This window comes from Vanellus vanellus (genome assembly GCF_965231255.1).
Source record: "Vanellus vanellus genome assembly, chromosome: 14".
Lineage (NCBI taxonomy): Eukaryota > Metazoa > Chordata > Aves > Charadriiformes > Charadriidae > Vanellus > Vanellus vanellus.
The window spans coordinates 15,515,284-15,533,452 of NC_138919.1; the positions used below are offsets into that span (position 1 = coordinate 15,515,284).

General features: G+C 50.1%; 1 protein-coding gene across 1 annotated transcript in view; it reads left to right on the plus strand.

Annotated features, from left to right (window-relative positions):
- RNF216 (ring finger protein 216) overlaps positions 1-17,843 on the plus strand; it is a gene marked incomplete at its 5' end in the record, with an annotated part of 66,144 nt that extends 48,301 nt beyond the window's left edge. Inside the window, 4 exons of the mRNA XM_082490529.1 lie at positions 2,963-3,060; positions 5,574-5,796; positions 15,742-15,811; positions 16,471-17,843. Of these exons, the coding sequence (XP_082346655.1) occupies positions 2,963-3,060; positions 5,574-5,796; positions 15,742-15,811; positions 16,471-16,790 (711 nt within the window). The 3' untranslated portion in view covers positions 16,791-17,843. The remainder of the gene's footprint in view (positions 1-2,962; positions 3,061-5,573; positions 5,797-15,741; positions 15,812-16,470) is intronic.
- Between the last annotated feature and the right edge of the window lie 326 nt (positions 17,844-18,169).

Genomic DNA, 18,169 nt, shown 5'->3' on the forward strand with positions numbered 1-18,169 from the left:
CTTGCTTCTCGGCTGTTAGGTTTGGAGCAGAAGATTTCGGGGCTGGGAAGGACTCGTTCCTTCTTTGTGTGGGTTTAGGCGCTGCCTTAAATTGCGGTAGCTGGTCTTAGTGCCAAGTGCTGCTCTTACAATAGAAGTAATTGAGGCTGCTAGCAAAAAATCAGCCATCCTACTGTCTGTTTAGGTTAATGAATATGGTAATGGCGGAGTATGTTTCTTTATCAAACAAAAAGCTATTTCCAAAATAAAAGAACCCCCTGTGGAAATTGTAGAGATCAGAACTGTCATCACACAAGACACGCAAAACCCTCGTCAGCCAAGCCAGTTGGATTCGAACACGAGTAAAAAATTTAAAAAGGTCACGTTTCTTTTCTTGGGCGAGTGCTGGGGCCTCGGTTACGGCACTGGAGCAGTTGCCTTTGTCTGAACCGCGGGCTTTCTCCCCGCTTTTGCGCACAGGGGGTCCAACAGAGGTTCCTGTAACTGCCAACAGTGTGCCTTTGGGTAGAACAAGGAGAGAAGTTGCATCGAGTTCTGTAATGGCACATGTTATTGTCCATTTTTTTCCTGCATCTGTTCTGGAGAGGATGTGCCTTGGTCAGAAGCGGCACCAGGTGACACTCGGAGTTAGGAAGCCACGGGGACGCCTCCTTTGCGGGGTGCATTGGACCAGGCAGGCAGAGCTGCCCGTGGGGTTTGCAGCTCCCCCGTGGCCAACACGTCTTGGGAAAGATCCCAGAAATGTGCACGCAGCTGCGACGGCACTTGCTGTGCGGCGGTCACGGTAACGCGAAGAACCCGATGCCTCCTATCTCATGCCATCCCAGTGCGTTTGGGAATCTGCATGGCCGTGCCTCTTCCCTTTCCCTGGCTGTAGGAGACAACTGTTTGGCAAACATCAGCAGCCTCAGCTCAAGGGAGGGCATTGTTTTTTCAAATAGCTGCAGCGTGCGAAGCAAGGACGGTGGCAGGAACAAAAGGCAAAGGGAATGACTTGGTACGAAAGTATAAGCGGGACCATCTGCTTCAGAAGGGCATCGTTTCTAATTCGGCAGCGAAGGAGGCTCCTGGAGTTAAGTAATTGGGAATAGTAGGCTCCTGGCTGGAAAGTGTGCCAACCCTTCTGGCAAAAAGCTGTTAAATCTTTGTTGCTGGCGTGTGAAAGTGGTTCGGTGTGGCAGGGCTCCAAAGACTGCTTTTAACCCTTGATGTATGTTTAAAAAAAAACAAAAACAACAACAACAAAAAAACCAACAACCTACACTACTTTTGGTCTTGGAATGGCATGTGGCCGGGTATCAAGAATAAAGGGGGAAGGTGGGTCCTCGTCGAGGTACGTGAACGGCTCCAAGTCTGTTCCTCCCGTGCCGATAAGAGACAGACCTGGCCTGGAAACAAACGTACACAAAATGGTGCTTGTTTTAACAGCTTTAAGCAGGAAAACGCAGGGTATGATGAATGATTCATGAGGATCAATAGAACCAAAGTATTTACTGCTCCTTAAAACCAGTGCCTGCCTGCCAAAGGGTGCGTTTGCAAGGTGAGCGCTCGCAAAATCCTCTGCTGAGCTTTTGGGATGCAGTCACACGCTTGGCTCTCCTCTTCCTCCAGCACTTACCCTGCAGTCTGCAAACATGTCCGGCTTTCCAGCCAGGCCGAGGAGCCTTTAATTCTCCAGATGAAAGCACAAGCTGTTACACATCTCCCGGCAAGCCCAAATACAAACAAGTCAACATTTTGTACCACCCACCCCCCCTCCTAGGGTGGCTTCCTTGGAAGCTTTGCTCTTCATCCTGTTTGTCTGATTCGCGATCAAAAGAGTTTTGCTGCCTACGTGTGTCTTTAAGCAGTTATTTCTATCGTATCTCATGTGAACGTCCGATTTCTTCACTAAAACAAAATGAAGGTAACGCAATTGGAAAAGATCGGTCTCTGCAATCGTCGTCTTCTGCTAATAGCGCGACCAGAGCTGGGCAAAGCTCTTTGGGATCTTCTTTGGTGTGGAGGGGAAGAGGATGCTTCACAGCCATATGGGTTTTCCTGCCAGGGGGAGAAAGTTGGATTTAAAATCCTGACCCCCAGCCATCCCGAAGATGAAACGGTTGGATTGTGAAACGTGTACTTTTTCCAAGTTTGATTTGGATGTTTTTTAATCTTCCTCAAATTAAAGGAAAATCTCTTGTTTGACCCAAAACAAAATTATGTTTTCTTTGGCTAGCCAACCGAAAAAATCGGCTCTATCCCCAGTCTTAGTCCAAGTTCCCTTGCCAATAGTGCCTCCGCAGCTCTCCTGCTCCACACAGCTTTACCAGTGCTGGATTAGAGCCTCTTTGCTAAAGAGTTTACAGGAACAGGAGAGCTCAGTCACTTGCTCGAAGTTTAGTCCAGCTATTCTGGTTAAATTCATAAATACTTGTTCATATTCCACCTCTGGTTTACGGCCATTTGTCCGCATCCCGTCTTTTTAATCTGTTTACTCACATAAACTGCTTTAACTTTATGTTGTGAGGTTTTACAAAGCTTAACATGGATTTGCTTGTATGCACGGTGAAGCAGAGCTTTCGATGCAGCTGCAAGGTTTCCATCGCCTGCGGAACTAGAAGCCCTTTGTATGAAGGGGAACGATTTTGGTCAGGAAGCAGATGAACTTTGATGTCCTTTAGCGCCATGGTTTTATCTCTGTAGTCTCCTTGGGAAGTAACTGGTGAAGCTGGTACCCGTTCCGTGAGTTTTAGGTGAATTGGGGTTTACGGACTCATTTCATACCTGGGTTCCTGTGCTTTGGGAACTCCTTGGCTCCTGGTGTTGACGGAGTCATTCTCGGTGGAGGGCAGAGCTCTATACCATCCTCAACTGAGAACCTGCGGTGTGGTGGGGGCAGAGATGGGAATTTCTCCAACTCCTAATGGTGTTAGCGGTGTGCTGGGTCTTCTCTTTCTTTAATACCTGTTATCTTCCTCAGGAAACGTGTCGGAAGTGCCAGGGGCTGTGGAAGGAGCACATGAACCTCACCTGCGAGCAGCTGGCTGAGAAGGATGACATCAAATACAGGACGTCCATGTACGTAAACTCCACAACCAGGCAAAAATGGGGAGGTGGATGAACTCGTAGCAGCAATACGCTCCGGTGTGGAGGGGGTGAGAAACCCCTCTGTTCTTGGGACTAGCAGAGGCCCTAAAGTTCTTCTGGGTGTCCCTACCTTCCATCAGGGAGGCCCTAGGGACCTGAAGGTGAGAGGTCAGAAGGCACCTAGGATGGGAATTCTTTCTGTGAAAGATACTTGGCAGCGGACCCAGCTGGTAATTCGAGGACGTGGGAGAGTTGTCAGCAGAGTAGCCTGTTCCTCTGGCTGGCCCAGTGTCTGGCAGGCTGGCAGCTGGTCCTGCTCGGAGGTGAGAAACCCCCATTAGTGGTGCTTCGGGGGGAGAAAAGGGAGGTGTTGCAAAGAGGGAAAGAAGTGCATTGAGTCACAGTAAGTCGTTATTACCCTTTGAAAATCTAGACTGGTGACGAAGCGTGGTTTGCTCAGCTACTGCATCCTGGCTTTGTGGGAGGGGATGTGTTTTCTTACAGAAGCTTGTCTCTTTTTCTAACCAGTTCGTAGAAATCATTACAGAATGGAGTCACATTTTTAAATACTCAGGTGTAAATCTTGAATGTTTCCCTAAAATATCTTGAGGTTTTATCTCTCTCGTTGCTACAGTAAATGACAAAATCCTCTGCCTTTAGGAAATGAGGGAGGGTTCATCCATGGAGCCGCATGTCTGGTGCAGTGGAATGGGACTTGCCCATGTTGCTCAATCATTTCCCCTCTGATTTAGACTCTGTCTGGCAGGAGGAGAGGCTGGAAAGCTCCACCACTGGAAGGCTGAATGACTGTTGCTTGCTCATCCTGCTGTCCCTAATTCAAAACAAAATCTTTTTGCATGTTTGATACGACTTTTTTTTTTTTTTTCTCTGCCACTCCTTTCCCTGTAGGAAAAGAGGGGTGAGAGGGATGAGGAACAAGTTGTCATATCCCTAATAAGGAAAAAAAAAATCATTTTCAAAACCTTTCGCAGGAACGTTGCTGCAGATAGATGAGTCTTACTGCCTGGTACAATAAAAGCTTCCTTTTGAAGCCCTGCGTAAGGAAAGGGAAGCACAGCTGGAGTTCAGGCCAAACTTCCTGCCTTGCTCAAAGTTTCCAAAAAAAAAAAAAAAAAAAAATCTGCATCCGCAGCATCCTGTTGAGTAGCGGAGGGAAGAGCAGCTGCAGCTCAGAAGAAAGTCAGTCTCGAGCTGGTGTTTTTTTTTCTGGTCTCTATTCTTAGCCTATGTCCAAATGCTCGGGTGCAGGACACGCCAGGTGCGACTGCGTGGGAGCTTTGGGTAGCTGCGAGGCAGCTGAAGTTCCCACCTCACCCTTCCCCGCTCCTCCGGTTGTGCTGACGGAGTGGTTTGTGGGGCTGCGCTGCAGCCTCGTTTGCTGCTGCCATCCTCCGCAAAAGTACCTCCCTGTCATCTCCCAAACATGTGTTGACTTTGCAGGTCCGCTGAAGTAGCTGGGTGGAGATGCCTGGCTGAGGAAGATCGTTCCCCACTGTCAGGTCAGCACAGCCAGAGAACTGTGCTTCCCTCAATGAAAACACAGTCTCTTTACTCTTCTGTCATCAAATTTCACTTCTAGGTTGTGAATTAAATTGTAACGTGATCTCCAGTGGTCAGAAAATTGGCCCTTAGGATGACAACTTATATTCTTAAGTCTTTTAATTAAATGACCCACGGAGGCTTTCCTCCATTTCTGTGCCAAAATAGTCTTGCCGCGAGCTGAGCCTTTGCGCTGGAGCGCGTGTCGCTGCCAGGGTGTCCCATGGGGACAGGGACTGTGCTTCGTCCCGGATTCCCACGTGTGCTCCGTTAGAGTAAAACCCGTCTCTTGAACCTAAAGCACCAACTTCTGGAAAATGTACGTAGGGAGCCTTAAGAGAAGGGGGAAAGCCCAGTCTCTGTGGGGAAAGAAGTGATTATTTTTCAGTTACTGGTTTAAATTTAACAAAACCCACATAAATCTGGAGCGTAGCAGCCGGGGTTGGGGGAAAAAATAATATATATGGTCGTAGCAACTTTGTAGCCGGAGCAACGGGCAAACGTAAAACTAGCTAACAGATGACAGCCAAGGGTTTGCTTTTCCTGAACTTTATCTCCTGGGTTTTATTTCTCCACCGCCAAGGCAAGCATCAGTGTGCCCTTTGGCACGGCGTAAATTCCTCCCAGGCCAGAGCCTGGCGCTGCGGCGTCTTGGCTCTCATGGAAACCAGGATCGGGGCTGCAGCACGCAGCCAGTGATTGACTTTCTTTCACTTAATTTGTTCTTGAGTTGTCATGGGTCGGCTCCAAGTGGAGCTGAGCCCAGACCTCCTTGGAACAGCGGTGGACCGTGGGGATATGGCGTAGGAGGAAAGAGGAGGGGGAGAGATGCGCTGGGAAAGGGGGGTGAAAGCGTCGCTGGGACAGTGTAATAGTAATTTTACCACAGGCTGGTGGCTGCAAACATCCCTTCTCTAATTCTTCTCCCTCCTCTTGCATTGCAGAGAAGAGAAAATGACAGCTGCAAGAATTAGAAAATGCCACAAGTGTGGGACTGGCCTAATTAAATCGGAGGGTTGCAACCGCATGTCCTGCCGTTGCGGTGCTCAGATGTGCTACCTCTGCCGGGCTGCCATTAACGGGTACGACCACTTCTGCCAACACCCCCGGTCGCCCGGGGCTCCCTGCCAGGACTGTGCAAAGTGCTCTCTCTGGACAGATCCCACAGTAAGTAACGAAGGACTTTTGTGAATGATTCGCACCCTGATTTCAATTACCGTTCCATGCCAGAGCGTTGAATTACATGCCTTCCACCAGAGGAAGACGGCTGGTTTTAGACAGCGCGACTTTTTTCCTTTCCCAAGGCAGCTAAAAAGCACGCTGGAAGCCTACATCAGCACAGAGTCACATCTGACCGCAACTTGGAAGGAACGGCTGTTGCTTTAGGGAAAAACAGCTCCTGTTAGACGAGGGCTTTGTTTGGAAGCACTGTTCTGGGGAGTGGGGCTTGTGGAAGGAGCTGGTGGGGAGTGTGTGCTGGCACCAGGCACGGTAGCAGGCACTGGGATTAGTGGGACTCGTTCCTAGTTTTGTAGCCGAGATGCTTTTTGGTACGGCTTTGCATCTGGAGGCAAGGGGAGCCGCGTGGGTTTGGTGCCCAGGTCATCTGCTCGCTCTGCGAGTCCCTTCGCAGGGAGAGGGAAAGCCGCCCGCGAGCCAACGGTCCGAAGTTACGCTTAGGTCCGTTCTCACGGCTGTTATCAGCAGCTGCAAAGGGAGGACTGAAGCACGCGCTGAGCTGCGAGGGAAGCTGCAGTAACTTAATACAGCTTGTAGCTGTGACAAGCATGGGAAAACTTAGTGCAGCATCTCTGTAAATAGAGGTCTTTGATACCAGAAATCTGGAAGGGAGCGTAGGTAGGAGCAGGAGTTGAATTTCCTGATTTCAGCAACCAGGGGAACAACGTGAATGTGGATCTGCCTTCCCAGGGCTTGTCCGAGCTTTGTTTTTTCCCCAATGCTTCTTTGTCTCGGACCGCTGCAGCTTGCTGGAGACTGGTACCAGCCCCTCTTTCCGCAGGTGGTATGCGCAATCCTGTGTTTGCGTGGAGCCAAGGAAAAGCCGTTCTAAATCTCTCCCTCCTACCTGCAGACTCTTGGGGATCTCCCAGCAGGATCTCAATCAGCGTAAACTTCCTAGTCCTCTGCTTGCCTGCCACTATTCCCTGCGTTATCCTGTCAATGTCAGGTGTTAAACGAAGCCGAGACACCTCCTTCGAGGCACCCCTGTAGCTTTCCGACACCTGGTAATGCGCTTCCTGGATTCCTGTCCCACTCCTCCCTGTTTTCCACCAGGATGCGATTCGGGGTTCGGCAGCGCTGGCGTCCTTTGTTCCTGTCAGGCTGCTGATTGTGCTGGGTGATGGCATTAGTTCAGAGCCAGAGAAAACATGAGGCCTCTCAAAAAGCCCGTACTGTACTTTAAAATAAATAAATAAATAAGCAGCACAAAGAGGGCACTGTCACCAGGCCCTTTCCAGCTCTCTAATTAACCAATGTTGTGGCAAAGAAAAATTTCCCACCGTCAGCAAAGAGCTGGCACTGCCTGCTCTTTTTTTCCCTCTTTTTTTTTTTTTTTTAATTTTTTTTCCTTTTTTATTTTTTTTTCCCCTCATGGGTTGACAGAGCACTGGTGGACTGGGGAGTTGGAGATGGGTGACTAACCTTGCTGCAGTGCAAAGAATAACGTGAAACTCAACTGTTGGCTTCGAAGGCTGAAATGAGGGATACCTTGTGTGCGTTGTCCCCCTTCAGAAGGGGCTTAGTGACACTAACCCAGTCCCACCTGGGTGATCTGCACTCGTGTGGGACGTAAGCAGGAGTTAATGTGGTAGGTGTGAAGAAGGAGGGCCACAAAAATGATCAGAGCGCTGGAGCAGCTCTGCTGTGAGGACAGGCTGAGAGAGCTGGGGTTGTTGAAGAGAAGACTCTGGGGAGACCTTATTGTGGCCTTTCAGTGCCTGAAGGGGGCCTACAGGAAAGATGGGGACAAACCTTTTAGCAGAGCCAGTTGCGATAGGACAAGGGGTAATGGTTGTAAACTAAAAGAGGGAAGATTTATAGTAGATATAAGGAAGAAATTTTTTCATAGAATCATAGAATGGTTTAGGTTGGAAAGGACCTTGAAGATCATCGAGTTCCAACCCCCCTGCCATGGGCAGGGACACCTCCCACCAGCCCAGGTTGCCCAAGGCCACATCCAGCCCGGCCTTGAACACCTCCAGGGATGGGGCCTCAACAGCCTCTCTGGGCAACCTGGGCCAGTGCCTCACCACCCTCAGAGTGAAAAACTTCTTCCTAATGTTCAATCTGAACCTGCCCTCTTCCAGTTTAAAGCCATTCCCCCTCGGCCTATCGCTACATGCCCGAGTAAAAAGTCCCTCCCCAGCTCTCCTGTAGGCCCCCTTTAGGGACTGGAAGGCCGCAATAAGATCTCCCCGGAGCCTTCTCTTCTCCAGGCTGAACAGCCCCAACTCTTTCAGCTTCCCCTCATAGGAGGGGTGCTCCAGCCCTCGGATCATCCTCGTGGCTCTCCTCTGGACCCACTCCAGCAGGTCCATGTCCTTCTTATGTTGGGGAATTTTACAATGAGGGTGGTGAAACCCTGGCCCAGGTTGCCCAGAGAGGTGGGAGATGCCCCATCCCTGGAAACGCTCGTGGTCAGGTTGGATGGGGCTCTGAGCAACATGGTCTAGTTGAAGATGTCCCTGCTTATTGCAGGGGGGTTGGACCAGATGGCCTTTAATGGTCCCTTCCAACCCAAACTGTTCAACGATTCCATTCTAAGAACGGGAGTGAATTTGAATCTTGACGTGGGGATATGAGAGAGCAAAAGGCCATTGTATCATTAGTGTCTTGTCCTTTGTGAGGGATGATGTCCATCCAAGGGATTATCCCATCCTGCCTCTGCTGGCTGCTGCATTGGCGTCTTCTTGTGCATTCCTCAACTCCCGTGTTTCACCTTTTGGCTCAATTTCTTCTGTTCTGTTGAAGTCAGTAGACAGCTGATGTTGTGTATTTAGAATACATCTGGTGTATCTGGTGTGGGCTTGCACGTGTTTACAGCCATGCTCTGCATGCATGCAAGTACAAAGAAGACAAGACTGGGTTGTCTCGTTATCTGTGGAATTAGGAGCCCGTGCTCCTCTCCCAGGACTAGGCTCTGCTGCAGAACGGGGAGGGCACACAGGTGGCACCAAAGTGTGGCTTCTAGAGGGTGACAGGATGGTTTTGTTCTGATTTCTGATATATTCATGTACAGCCTCGACTAGAACCATCTTCACGGCAGACCAGTGCCATGGTCAACAGTACCATGGTCTTGTCCATTGTGTTTCACGGATGTTGACTTCAGCTTTCTGTCAGACCTGGATAACTTCACACCTTTGCGAAGGATCTGGCTTGGGTCTAACTCCCTGTTATTTAAGGGAAAATTCAGGTTTCTCTAAAGTAGGGAACACTTGTTCTTTTCCAAATGTTTAATGTTTTCTGAGTCTGAAATGATTCTTGCGAAAGTATAAGTAAACCTATTCATTAGCTGGGGTTAAAAACAAATTAAAGACAGTCCTCTAGGAACTGCAGCATCTGTTAGTCTTTGTCTCAAATGATCTTGAGAGAGTAAAGCAGATGCTTCAAAATTTCCCATAATAAAAGGTTAGTTAAAATCTCGTCCCTGTGCTGTAATCAGACTGGAGTCTAATTTAAAAGTCTCGCTGCAATATTTGCTGGCTCAAAGACAAGCTGCAGTCGGGCTGTGGTCAGCGGCTTCTGGGCTAGCGGGCAGTAATCGCTGAACCGCTGCGTTTCTCCTAGAGCTAATCGGTGCCCTGCACCCCCGTAGGATACGACCACGGGCCAGGAGCTCTTGTCAGTAAGCTGCTTGGCCAAAAGTCCTGGTGTGCCTCTCCGGCAGCCCGTGCTAGCGTTGGCTCAGCTCGCCCAGGCGTCGCTGGCTGCGGCAGGGGCTGATGCAATACTGCCAGAGACAAAGCTGCGGACGGAGCGGTGGGAATTGGCTCGGCAAACAGCAGGCTCGGGGGCTCGGGAGCCGTGTTTTCCCTGATTTTTTTTTTTTTTTTTTTTTTTTTTTTTTTTAAAATATCTGTAGCAAACCCGAGGCCGATGTGTGCGTTTTAGCCGGTTTGTACAAATCCCGTGATGCGATTTGGCTAACGCGTTCTGACTGTTTTGGTAGACCGGGTTCTGCTCTCATATGTAGTATTTTTAATTTAATACTCATCTTTCGACTATGAATAATATTGGATAGCGGCTTTTTTGGCTTTAAAGTTTAAGATGTTTTCAGTAAACTCTTAAAACACTCCCAAATGCCCATCATTAAAGTTGAAAGCAGAAGACTAATCATTATAAGGTGTTTGCAATTATCCCTCCTTCTAGTGTTATAAACAGATGATGTTGAGTGAAGACTGTGTAAAACTTCAAATGCATTAAGGAAATGCATGAAGTACACAGCACTGCCTTTTAGGATTTGGAGGGGGGGAAGCACCCCTAAATTTAGGGTGGTGTTTGTTTGGGTTTTTTATTATATTTTTTTTTTTATCGTGCTATAAAACGCCCTAATCGTAAGCATACGGTTAACGCGTGGTACACACAGAAAGCCGACAATATGGAATGCCTGGTGCTAAAATAACTCTGCGTTTCTTAAAACTCCGGCGTGGGCTTCGTCCCCGTCCTGGCCCCCCTTTTCCTGCAGCACTGCGGATGATGCCCCGTTCCAGTTCCAGCACAGCCTGCCTTTATCCCCTGCTTCCTGCTGCACGGAGGAACACGCCGGAGACAGCCGATGCCTGTTCTTGCTCAGGCTCTCCGCAGCTGATCTGGGAATGATTTGAAACAAAACCCCTTAGTCCTTTGGAAGCCTCCGTCGTGAAAAATCATTTCAAGTTTATTAGTAACGGCTGCGGCCACACGTATGTGGAAAAAAAAAAAAAAGGGGGGGCAGTAAAAAGCCAGAAAGGGGGAGGCTGTGGTGGTGAAGGCACTTTCTAAAGACCGGGGAGGGGTTGCGCAGCCCAGAAATAGTCACCAGGTCTCTTGTTTTCCCTCTTTCAGGAGGCGGGCAGCCGTTTTCCCGTGACACTTAATAATTAAAGATAACGAGAAGCACAGGAGATAAAAACAGAGCTTTCGAAAGCTTTGTCGGTGGCACTTTTGTTCTGGGCAGGGGAGGTTTTATTTGGGGGAAGGTTGTTTCTATGTGTCTTGCGGAGCTTTTATCTCCTTTGCTGCTGTATTTTCTCGTTCCGGATGGGCTGTTTGTTTCTCCGGCGGCTCTTTCTGCCTGCGTGCAGGGCTCTGCACGGATGCTGGATGTGGCTTCTCTGTACCAGCATTGTTGAAACGAGCCTCCCTGCCATGAAAAGGTGCCTCGCTTAGCAACCCAGCCCCGCTCTTTAGTTAATCCATCCACGGACCGAGCCGTCCTTTCTGCTGCGATTGGCTCCGTGCTCGCCGCATTCCCTGCATCCAGTGGGAGAGGGCTGAAAGGAAAAGCCTCCTCCATCCTGAAGTCCTTTTGCAGGTGGGGGGATCACAAGGGCAGGCTCACAGACCGGCCAGGGACGGCATTTCTTTTGGCTACGGGGCTGGGGATGGTTCCTGCAAAGAGCATCCTGCTGTCGGGTTTGGGGCAAAGCTCAGTCCTGTTTTACCACCTAAAAAAAAAAATGCAGCTGCTATTAATAACCACCTTTGCTTTCTGCAGTGTTTGCAGATAAGAAGGGTGAATACATCTCATAGATGGCTTGCATTTTTTTCCTCTTGGCCACCTCCCTTCTCCCGTGATGCAACAGAGCACGGGGAAGGGCCACGCTATAGCATTTTCCCTCCCAGGAGGAGAGCCAAGTTACAGCCGTGCTCAAAACCCATGCAGGCTGGCCAGTGCTGAGACCCCCCCAGGGTCTGGGGGGTGCTTTTTTCTGCTTTTTTCTTCTTTTTTTTTTTTTTTTTTTTTATTGCTGTAGGCAAGGCAGCTGACAGGAAGATGACTGCTAACTTGACAAGATAAATCCCTTCAATCCACACAGCCTGTGAACAGGCTATTAAAATTATAATCTAATCCTTTATTAAGGGGCTCGAACCCGCTCAGGAAAACGGACACAAGAGGCTTTTGAAATTGCACTGTGGCCTCTGCCCCATTTGACATTAAATGGTTTCTTACCACAACAGCCAGCCGTAAGTGCGCTAATGAAAACTTAATTTTTGGTGTGGATGTTTTACCCCTAGATGAATCTGTCATCTCTCTCCGATTTAACTGTGGAATCAGAACAACAGCCGTTGCTTCTCAAAGAATTAGTGGAGTTTTGCAAAAATCACTGTTGTACCTGGTGAATATTTGCAGGACTGAGACTTGTTTTTTAATTCTGACCTGTGCCGGTGCAATATGTAGTAGTCAGGACTTGTGGCATCAGCTTTCCTTCACAAATATCCTAAAATTATCTTGCTGTGCACATATCATCAATTTTTTTGTTCCAACTGGGATGTGGATCTTAAGTACACAGCACAGTTCAATACCTGCAGTATTCATCGCTTGCCAAATTCAATGTCAGCTTCTTAAGTCGGAAGGTGCATATTGTGTAGTGTATTTTTATTTTTCCTATATTCGTGGATACCAGTTTTTCAGAAATACTGATGCAAAAAAATTCGGAGCCAAGGCTTGGTATGTGGGATTAAATATAAATATTTCTTAACCTTCCAATGTGAGAATACACTTTTATCAGCAGAGAAGCAACAAAGCCGATAACTTCTGTTCTTGGAGATGTGGTCTGTTATGCCTCTGCTGTGATTTGCAGTTGCGGAACTAGTCAGGAACTCGTCATCCCGATCCGGGTCTGTTCTTGCTGGGTTGAAGACCAAGAGGGGATGGGGTTGAGTAGGGATCTCTTGTCCGCTGCATTTGAGGTGATGTGGTTTATGTTACCCTTGTGAGATAGACGTCATTTTGGAGCCCTGGCAGATGGGGTTTGCTGTTAGGCGTTTCCCCGGCGCTCTGGGAGCTGCGGTAATTGAAGCCAGCATCACCCTGGGCGTGCGTGCAGCTGGCTTGCCAGCCCCAGGGGCAGATGGCTTTGTCGATCCGTCATTAGTGCCGAGGTCAGCCCCAGTTTAAACTGGGGGGTGGGGGGCGTGGGGGGTGAGTAGCCCTGGCTGCAGGAGGATGGCGTAAAGTTGCGTTGTTGATGTGTCCATTCCCCAGACCGGCCAGTCTCACCAGTGGGGTTTGCAGGAGCTGCATCATCGCGGGTGGCGGTGGCAGGACGGTGACATCCCTGGAAAACACTGCTTCACAGGGCTAATCGGAGACTTAAACTAAATTAAAAGCTGTTTTTTTTTTTTTTTTTTTAAGTTAGAAGGGATTTCTGCATGTTTCTAGGCTTTTAAGGTGAGGTTTATGCCTTTGTGTGAGGGAAGGAGATAGGGTGATCTTAAAATACGTTTCTTACTTTTCATATAACTAAAAAAAAAAAAAAACATGTCAGATGCATCTCACAGAATCACAGAATAGTCAGGGTTGGAAGGGACCTCTGGAGATCATCTAGTCCAACCCCCCTGCCAGAGCAGGGTCACCTACAACAGGTTGCACAGGACAGCGTCCGGGTGGGTTTTGAATGTCTCCAGAGTGGGAGACTCCACAACCTCTCTGGGCAGCCTGTTCCAGTGCTCCACTACCCTCAAAGTGAAGAAGTTCCTCCTTGTGTTAAATGGAACTTCCTATGTTCAAGCTCGTGCCCATTACCCCTCGTCCTATCAATGGGCACCACTGAAAAAAGACTCCTCCCATCCCTCTGGCATCCTCCCTTTAAATATTTGAAAGCATTAATAAGATCCCCCCTCATTCTTCTTTTCTCTAGACTAAAGAGACCCAAGTTCCTCAGCCTTTCCTCATATGAAAGATGTTCTAATCCCCTAATCATCTTTGTAGCCCTTTGCTGGACCCTCTCCAGCAGATCCCTGTCTTTTCCAGTAAGTGGCGATAAGATGGGAGAGGTGGCTGTCTCCATTTTCCACAGCATTGCAAAAAGTACTCTGTGAAGAAAAATACTAAAATCTTGAAGCTTTTGGAACTGCCCCTTGAGAGCACTGCTTGGGCAGCAAAGGAGCGGAGGATGTTTGGTTGCGGATCATGCCTGGGTTGTTTTCCAGCCAGGGAACGTCGCAATCTGATACTTGGGGGGTAATTAGAAGTTCTGCTGTAGGCTCAGAAGAGCCATTCTTCAGCAGTTTTTATGGAGGGAGATAGGCTGTAATTAACAGCCCATGGAAGCAGCCGGCTTGGAGGGGGGGGGGAAAAAAAAAAAACAAACAGCGCGTCCTGGAAAGTCTTAATTTTAGCCATTGACTCACAGAATAATGAAAGGGAGGGAAGTATTGAGTTTGATGGCTTTCTGCAGATTAAGATAACTTAAAGTTTCCCTGGGAGACTGAAGTTATCTGGTGGCAGGAGGAGGAGACATCTTCTCAAGCTTCCCAGGCGTTGCTGCTAGACATGTGCAGGACCATGACATTGGAATTGGGAAGCTGGCTAGACTTAAAGTAATTTCAACGTAGCTGCACACGTGAAGCATATTTCGAGTATAATCCCAGAGCACTCTTCGAAATAGAGGATATTTTCTACATTAAGAGTGTTCAGGAAGAAATTTATGGGGTTTGGCAGTACTGGAATTGGGATGAATAAAACAAAGCAGAGTCCCGCACGTTGTGGGGTACGTGGGGCTTGGGGTTTCCCTCCTGCTCCACCGTCAGCACGTGGAGATGAGCTGCCGAAGGAAACCAACTGCTCCTTTGTACACAGGTAGACCCAGAGTGCCGGATGCAGCTCAGGCGGTGCGTGTCATCCAACGGCTCCCGTTCTTGGCCTTCTTCCCTAATAACAAACATCAAGAGTACAAACGCTGGCCAGGAGGCTTAGCTATTCTCGTTTGTTTTCTGAAAGCGCCAGGTAGCGTTTCATCCCAACGGACACGAAGCAGCGGCAGATGCAGCCCCGCAGAGAGCGGGAGCACCTCTGTTGCCGTCGCTGCGCATATGGCAGCAGAAGCATCCGCTGCGTGGCGCTGAGCGGGGGTCAGTCGTCTCTTTAGTTGGTTGGTGTGAGCTTTATTACCCGATAGCTGTTGCGTGCTGTGGTGCGGTGAAGCGATTCATTTTTCACAGCCGTTCTTGGGAGTCGATGGTTGGTGCCGAAGCGTGAACCGGGGTGATTCTCTGGTTTCGTGCCAGCGCTGGCGTGTCTTTGTGTGACCTGCCTGGAGCCTGCGGGCTGTCGGTGCCCGTGGGCATCCCTCCAGGCGAGCCTCTCCTCGCTCAGAGGTTGCGTAGTCGTCTCCAGACTTTGTCCGTCACATTCCCTTCACCTGGTAAAAGGTGGTATAAATGTCATCTCTCTAGATACCTGCAGCCGCCTGAGGCTTCACTGCTTTGTTTGGTCTCACTGCCGCTCCTTCGGGTTGAGAAAACCGAAGATGGGGAGAGGCGGGGGGGGGGGGGGGGGGGGGATGCTTTCAATGTCTGCCTTGTGTTCTTGAGCAGCAGGTCCAAGTTCTTGCTATAACCTCTAGATAGACATTAAAGAAACATATTGCAATTTATGCCCTCCTCAGAGTTACAGTTAAGATCTAAATGGCCTCGTCACAGCACCGTTTAGCTACTAGAGCCAGGATTTAAGTTGTGTTAATTCCAGCTGTTGGGCCAAAACCTCTGGAAGTGCTAGCACAATGTAAATATTTAATAGACTATTGCCATTTAAAAGATTAACAGCTCTCCAGCAACTCTTCGGATGGGCGGAGCTGGGTTGCAGTTCTCTGGTTTCCATCAAGTCAATGAATTTTAGCACTGATCTCGCTGGAAAGCTGATCTAAGCCTCTTAGTCGTACTCCGTAGGGTAGCCTCGGCTCCGTGCAGGTTACTCGTGCTGCAATCCCCCATCGCAGCCGCGCTTTTGCCTAAACCTAAGTCAACCCCAAATGAGGACGATGCAGCTGAATTTGCCTTTTTATTCCCGTGCAAACACGTGCTGAAAAGAAAAGCAGCATTGGGAGAATAGAAGGTTGGTGCAGCAGGAATTAGCCCACTGACTCTTGGTACTCCTGTGATTTCTAGGAAGATGATGAGAAGATAATCCAGGAGATTCAGAAAGAGGCCGAAGAGGAGCAAAGGAAGAAAAATGGAGGTAAGTCGCAGTCTGTACCCATGGTTTGAGATCGGACTGAGGATGTCAGGAGAGCATAGGCTTCCCAGCTCCTGATAAGTCTCTGGATCTTCGTCGGATTCTTCCCACGGCCTGGCTGCTTGCAGGCTGCTCCATGTGTTGCTGTGTGGCACCAAAGCAGCACCCAGATCTTGCTCCGGAGAGGAGTACAAGCCATCACCCTCCTCCTCCTGGGAACCGGTCTAGCTTTAAAGTGCTGTTGCTTGCAGGCTTTAGCTGGGACCGTGGGGAGGCACAAGGCTTGTGTCCAGCTCTCACTTGGCGCTGGGTGCGGTGGATGCGCAGACCCGTCTCCTCTCTGCTTGGCCGAGTAGCTGACGGGCAGCATAACCTCTGCGCTCTGTGGTGAGGGGCGCAGGGGCATGCAAGGGGCTGCCCCACGTCCCTGCCAAAGGACGCGTTCCCCCTTTGTGGTGTGGTGTTGATGAAAGGAGGCAGCCTGGAAAGCTGTGCTCCGTAGTGCCTGGCGTGCGGAAGGGGCAAGCAGTGATGCTGTAGAGAGCGTGTTTAAGGAACGAGCTGGGGATGGGGGATGCCGATTGCAAATGTAAGACCATGGACCGAGCTTGGTAAGTTTTTGTTTGTGGGATGACCGGTTCTTTTCTCTCCTCCCTCTGCAGAGAACAGTTTCAAGCGGATCGGCCCTCCTGTGGAAAAACCCATGGAGAAAATCCAGAGAATCGAAGTCATCCCCAGACCTGTTCCTCAGAACCTCCATCAACCCCGGATGCCCCCTTACCCCTTCGTGCACCCTCCCTTCCCGCTCCCTCCCGTCCGTCCCATGTACAATAACATCCCCCTCAACATCGGCCCCATCCCTGCCCCCTACGTCCCCCCGTTGCCTAACATGAGGGTGAACTATGATTTTCCCCAGATCAACGTTCAGCTGGAGCACAACTTGCCTATGCACTTTGGCCCTCAGCCTCGGCACCGGTTCTGACCTGGTTCAAACGGCACTTGGCGCAGAGTCACCGCAGGGAAAAGCCACCCCGGTACCATCACCCCCCCCTTTCCGCTCCGGCCCCTCTGGGTTTCGCCGGCTGCGAGGGGACCCGCTCTGACTCGCGCGTACCTGCACTGCACCCCTCTCTAGAGCTTCTCTGAACCTTTTGCAGTCAAACATTTCAACCTGTGCTGCAACAGGGCTCGGTGCTGCCTTTCCAGGGGTCTCTCCCTGTGTTTGGCATCCAGATGTTTCGATATGACAAAGCCCGTTTGGGCAGCTGTTGGGAGGGAAAGCGAGGCTTTGTGGAACACAGGGATGCAGCCGTTCCTTGGGGACTTTCCTAAAATCCTGCCTTCCCTGCTGGCCAGAGCAGCTGCTGCACAGTCGAGTGAGTCTTGGGGGAAGGGAGGAGAGAATTGGCAGCAGAATAAGACCCTCAGGAACGAGGTAACGGGAGTCAGCTGCCGTAGCCTTCTGCCTGCGGAGAGGCACGAGGATGGGCTTCCCGTGGTCTCCAGCATCCCTGGCACCTCCCAGCAGAAATAAATTGTTCAAACCCAAGAAAACCTAGCGGTTTTTAGCGTTTCTCACTGTGCGAGCGGAGCGAGGGGATGCAGCAGCCGTCTCGTTGCTGAGATCTCGGTAGGGAAAACTCCTTCGCGCCCTTCATTGCAACAACTGCTTGGGGCAGATACCCGGTTAGGTGCGTAGGCAGCGCTGTGCGGTGTGTGCCGTGGCAGAAAAATTAAGAGCTACCAGCGTAGTTGTGCACGCAGGCGGCGAGGAGCTGGGCCCCCCCCCCCCTTAGCTGAGCCCCCCGAACCCCAAGGGGCAGCCGTAGCCTTGTGCTGCAGGAAGCTGGCTGCTTCCGCGGCGCTTAATGACTTCTGCTTCGGCTTAATCGACTTCGGAAAAGCGCGTTAAAAGGCCCAACGTGAGTATCGCTTAGGAAGTGAGGGTTTAGGAAAAGCAAAACTTCCTTGGAAGAAGCGGGGGGGTTGTTGCTGGGCTGCGGGAAGAGCTTTGGCACAAAGCCCCTTCCCCGCAGCTCTTGGCTGTGCTGCCTGGGGCAGGCCCCTCTCGAGAAAAGAAAATGGTTGGAGAGAGGGGGAGGAAAAAAACCAAAAAACCTCCTTCCAGAAACGCTGGGCCGGTTTTCAGCAGCCCGGTGGTGCTGTCGTTTCCCCCGAGTGGTTCGGTCTGGGCTGTGTCCTGCTCCGTCCCGTCCCGTCCTGTCCCGCTGGTGGCACTTCTCCTCCTCCCGTTCTTCCCCCCCCCCCCCCAATGTTTGAGCATCCTGGGGTCTTTTGGTTTTATTTGATTGCAGATAAAGCTCCCTGCCTCCGCCTCGCTGCTTCTGCCAAACCTTTGCT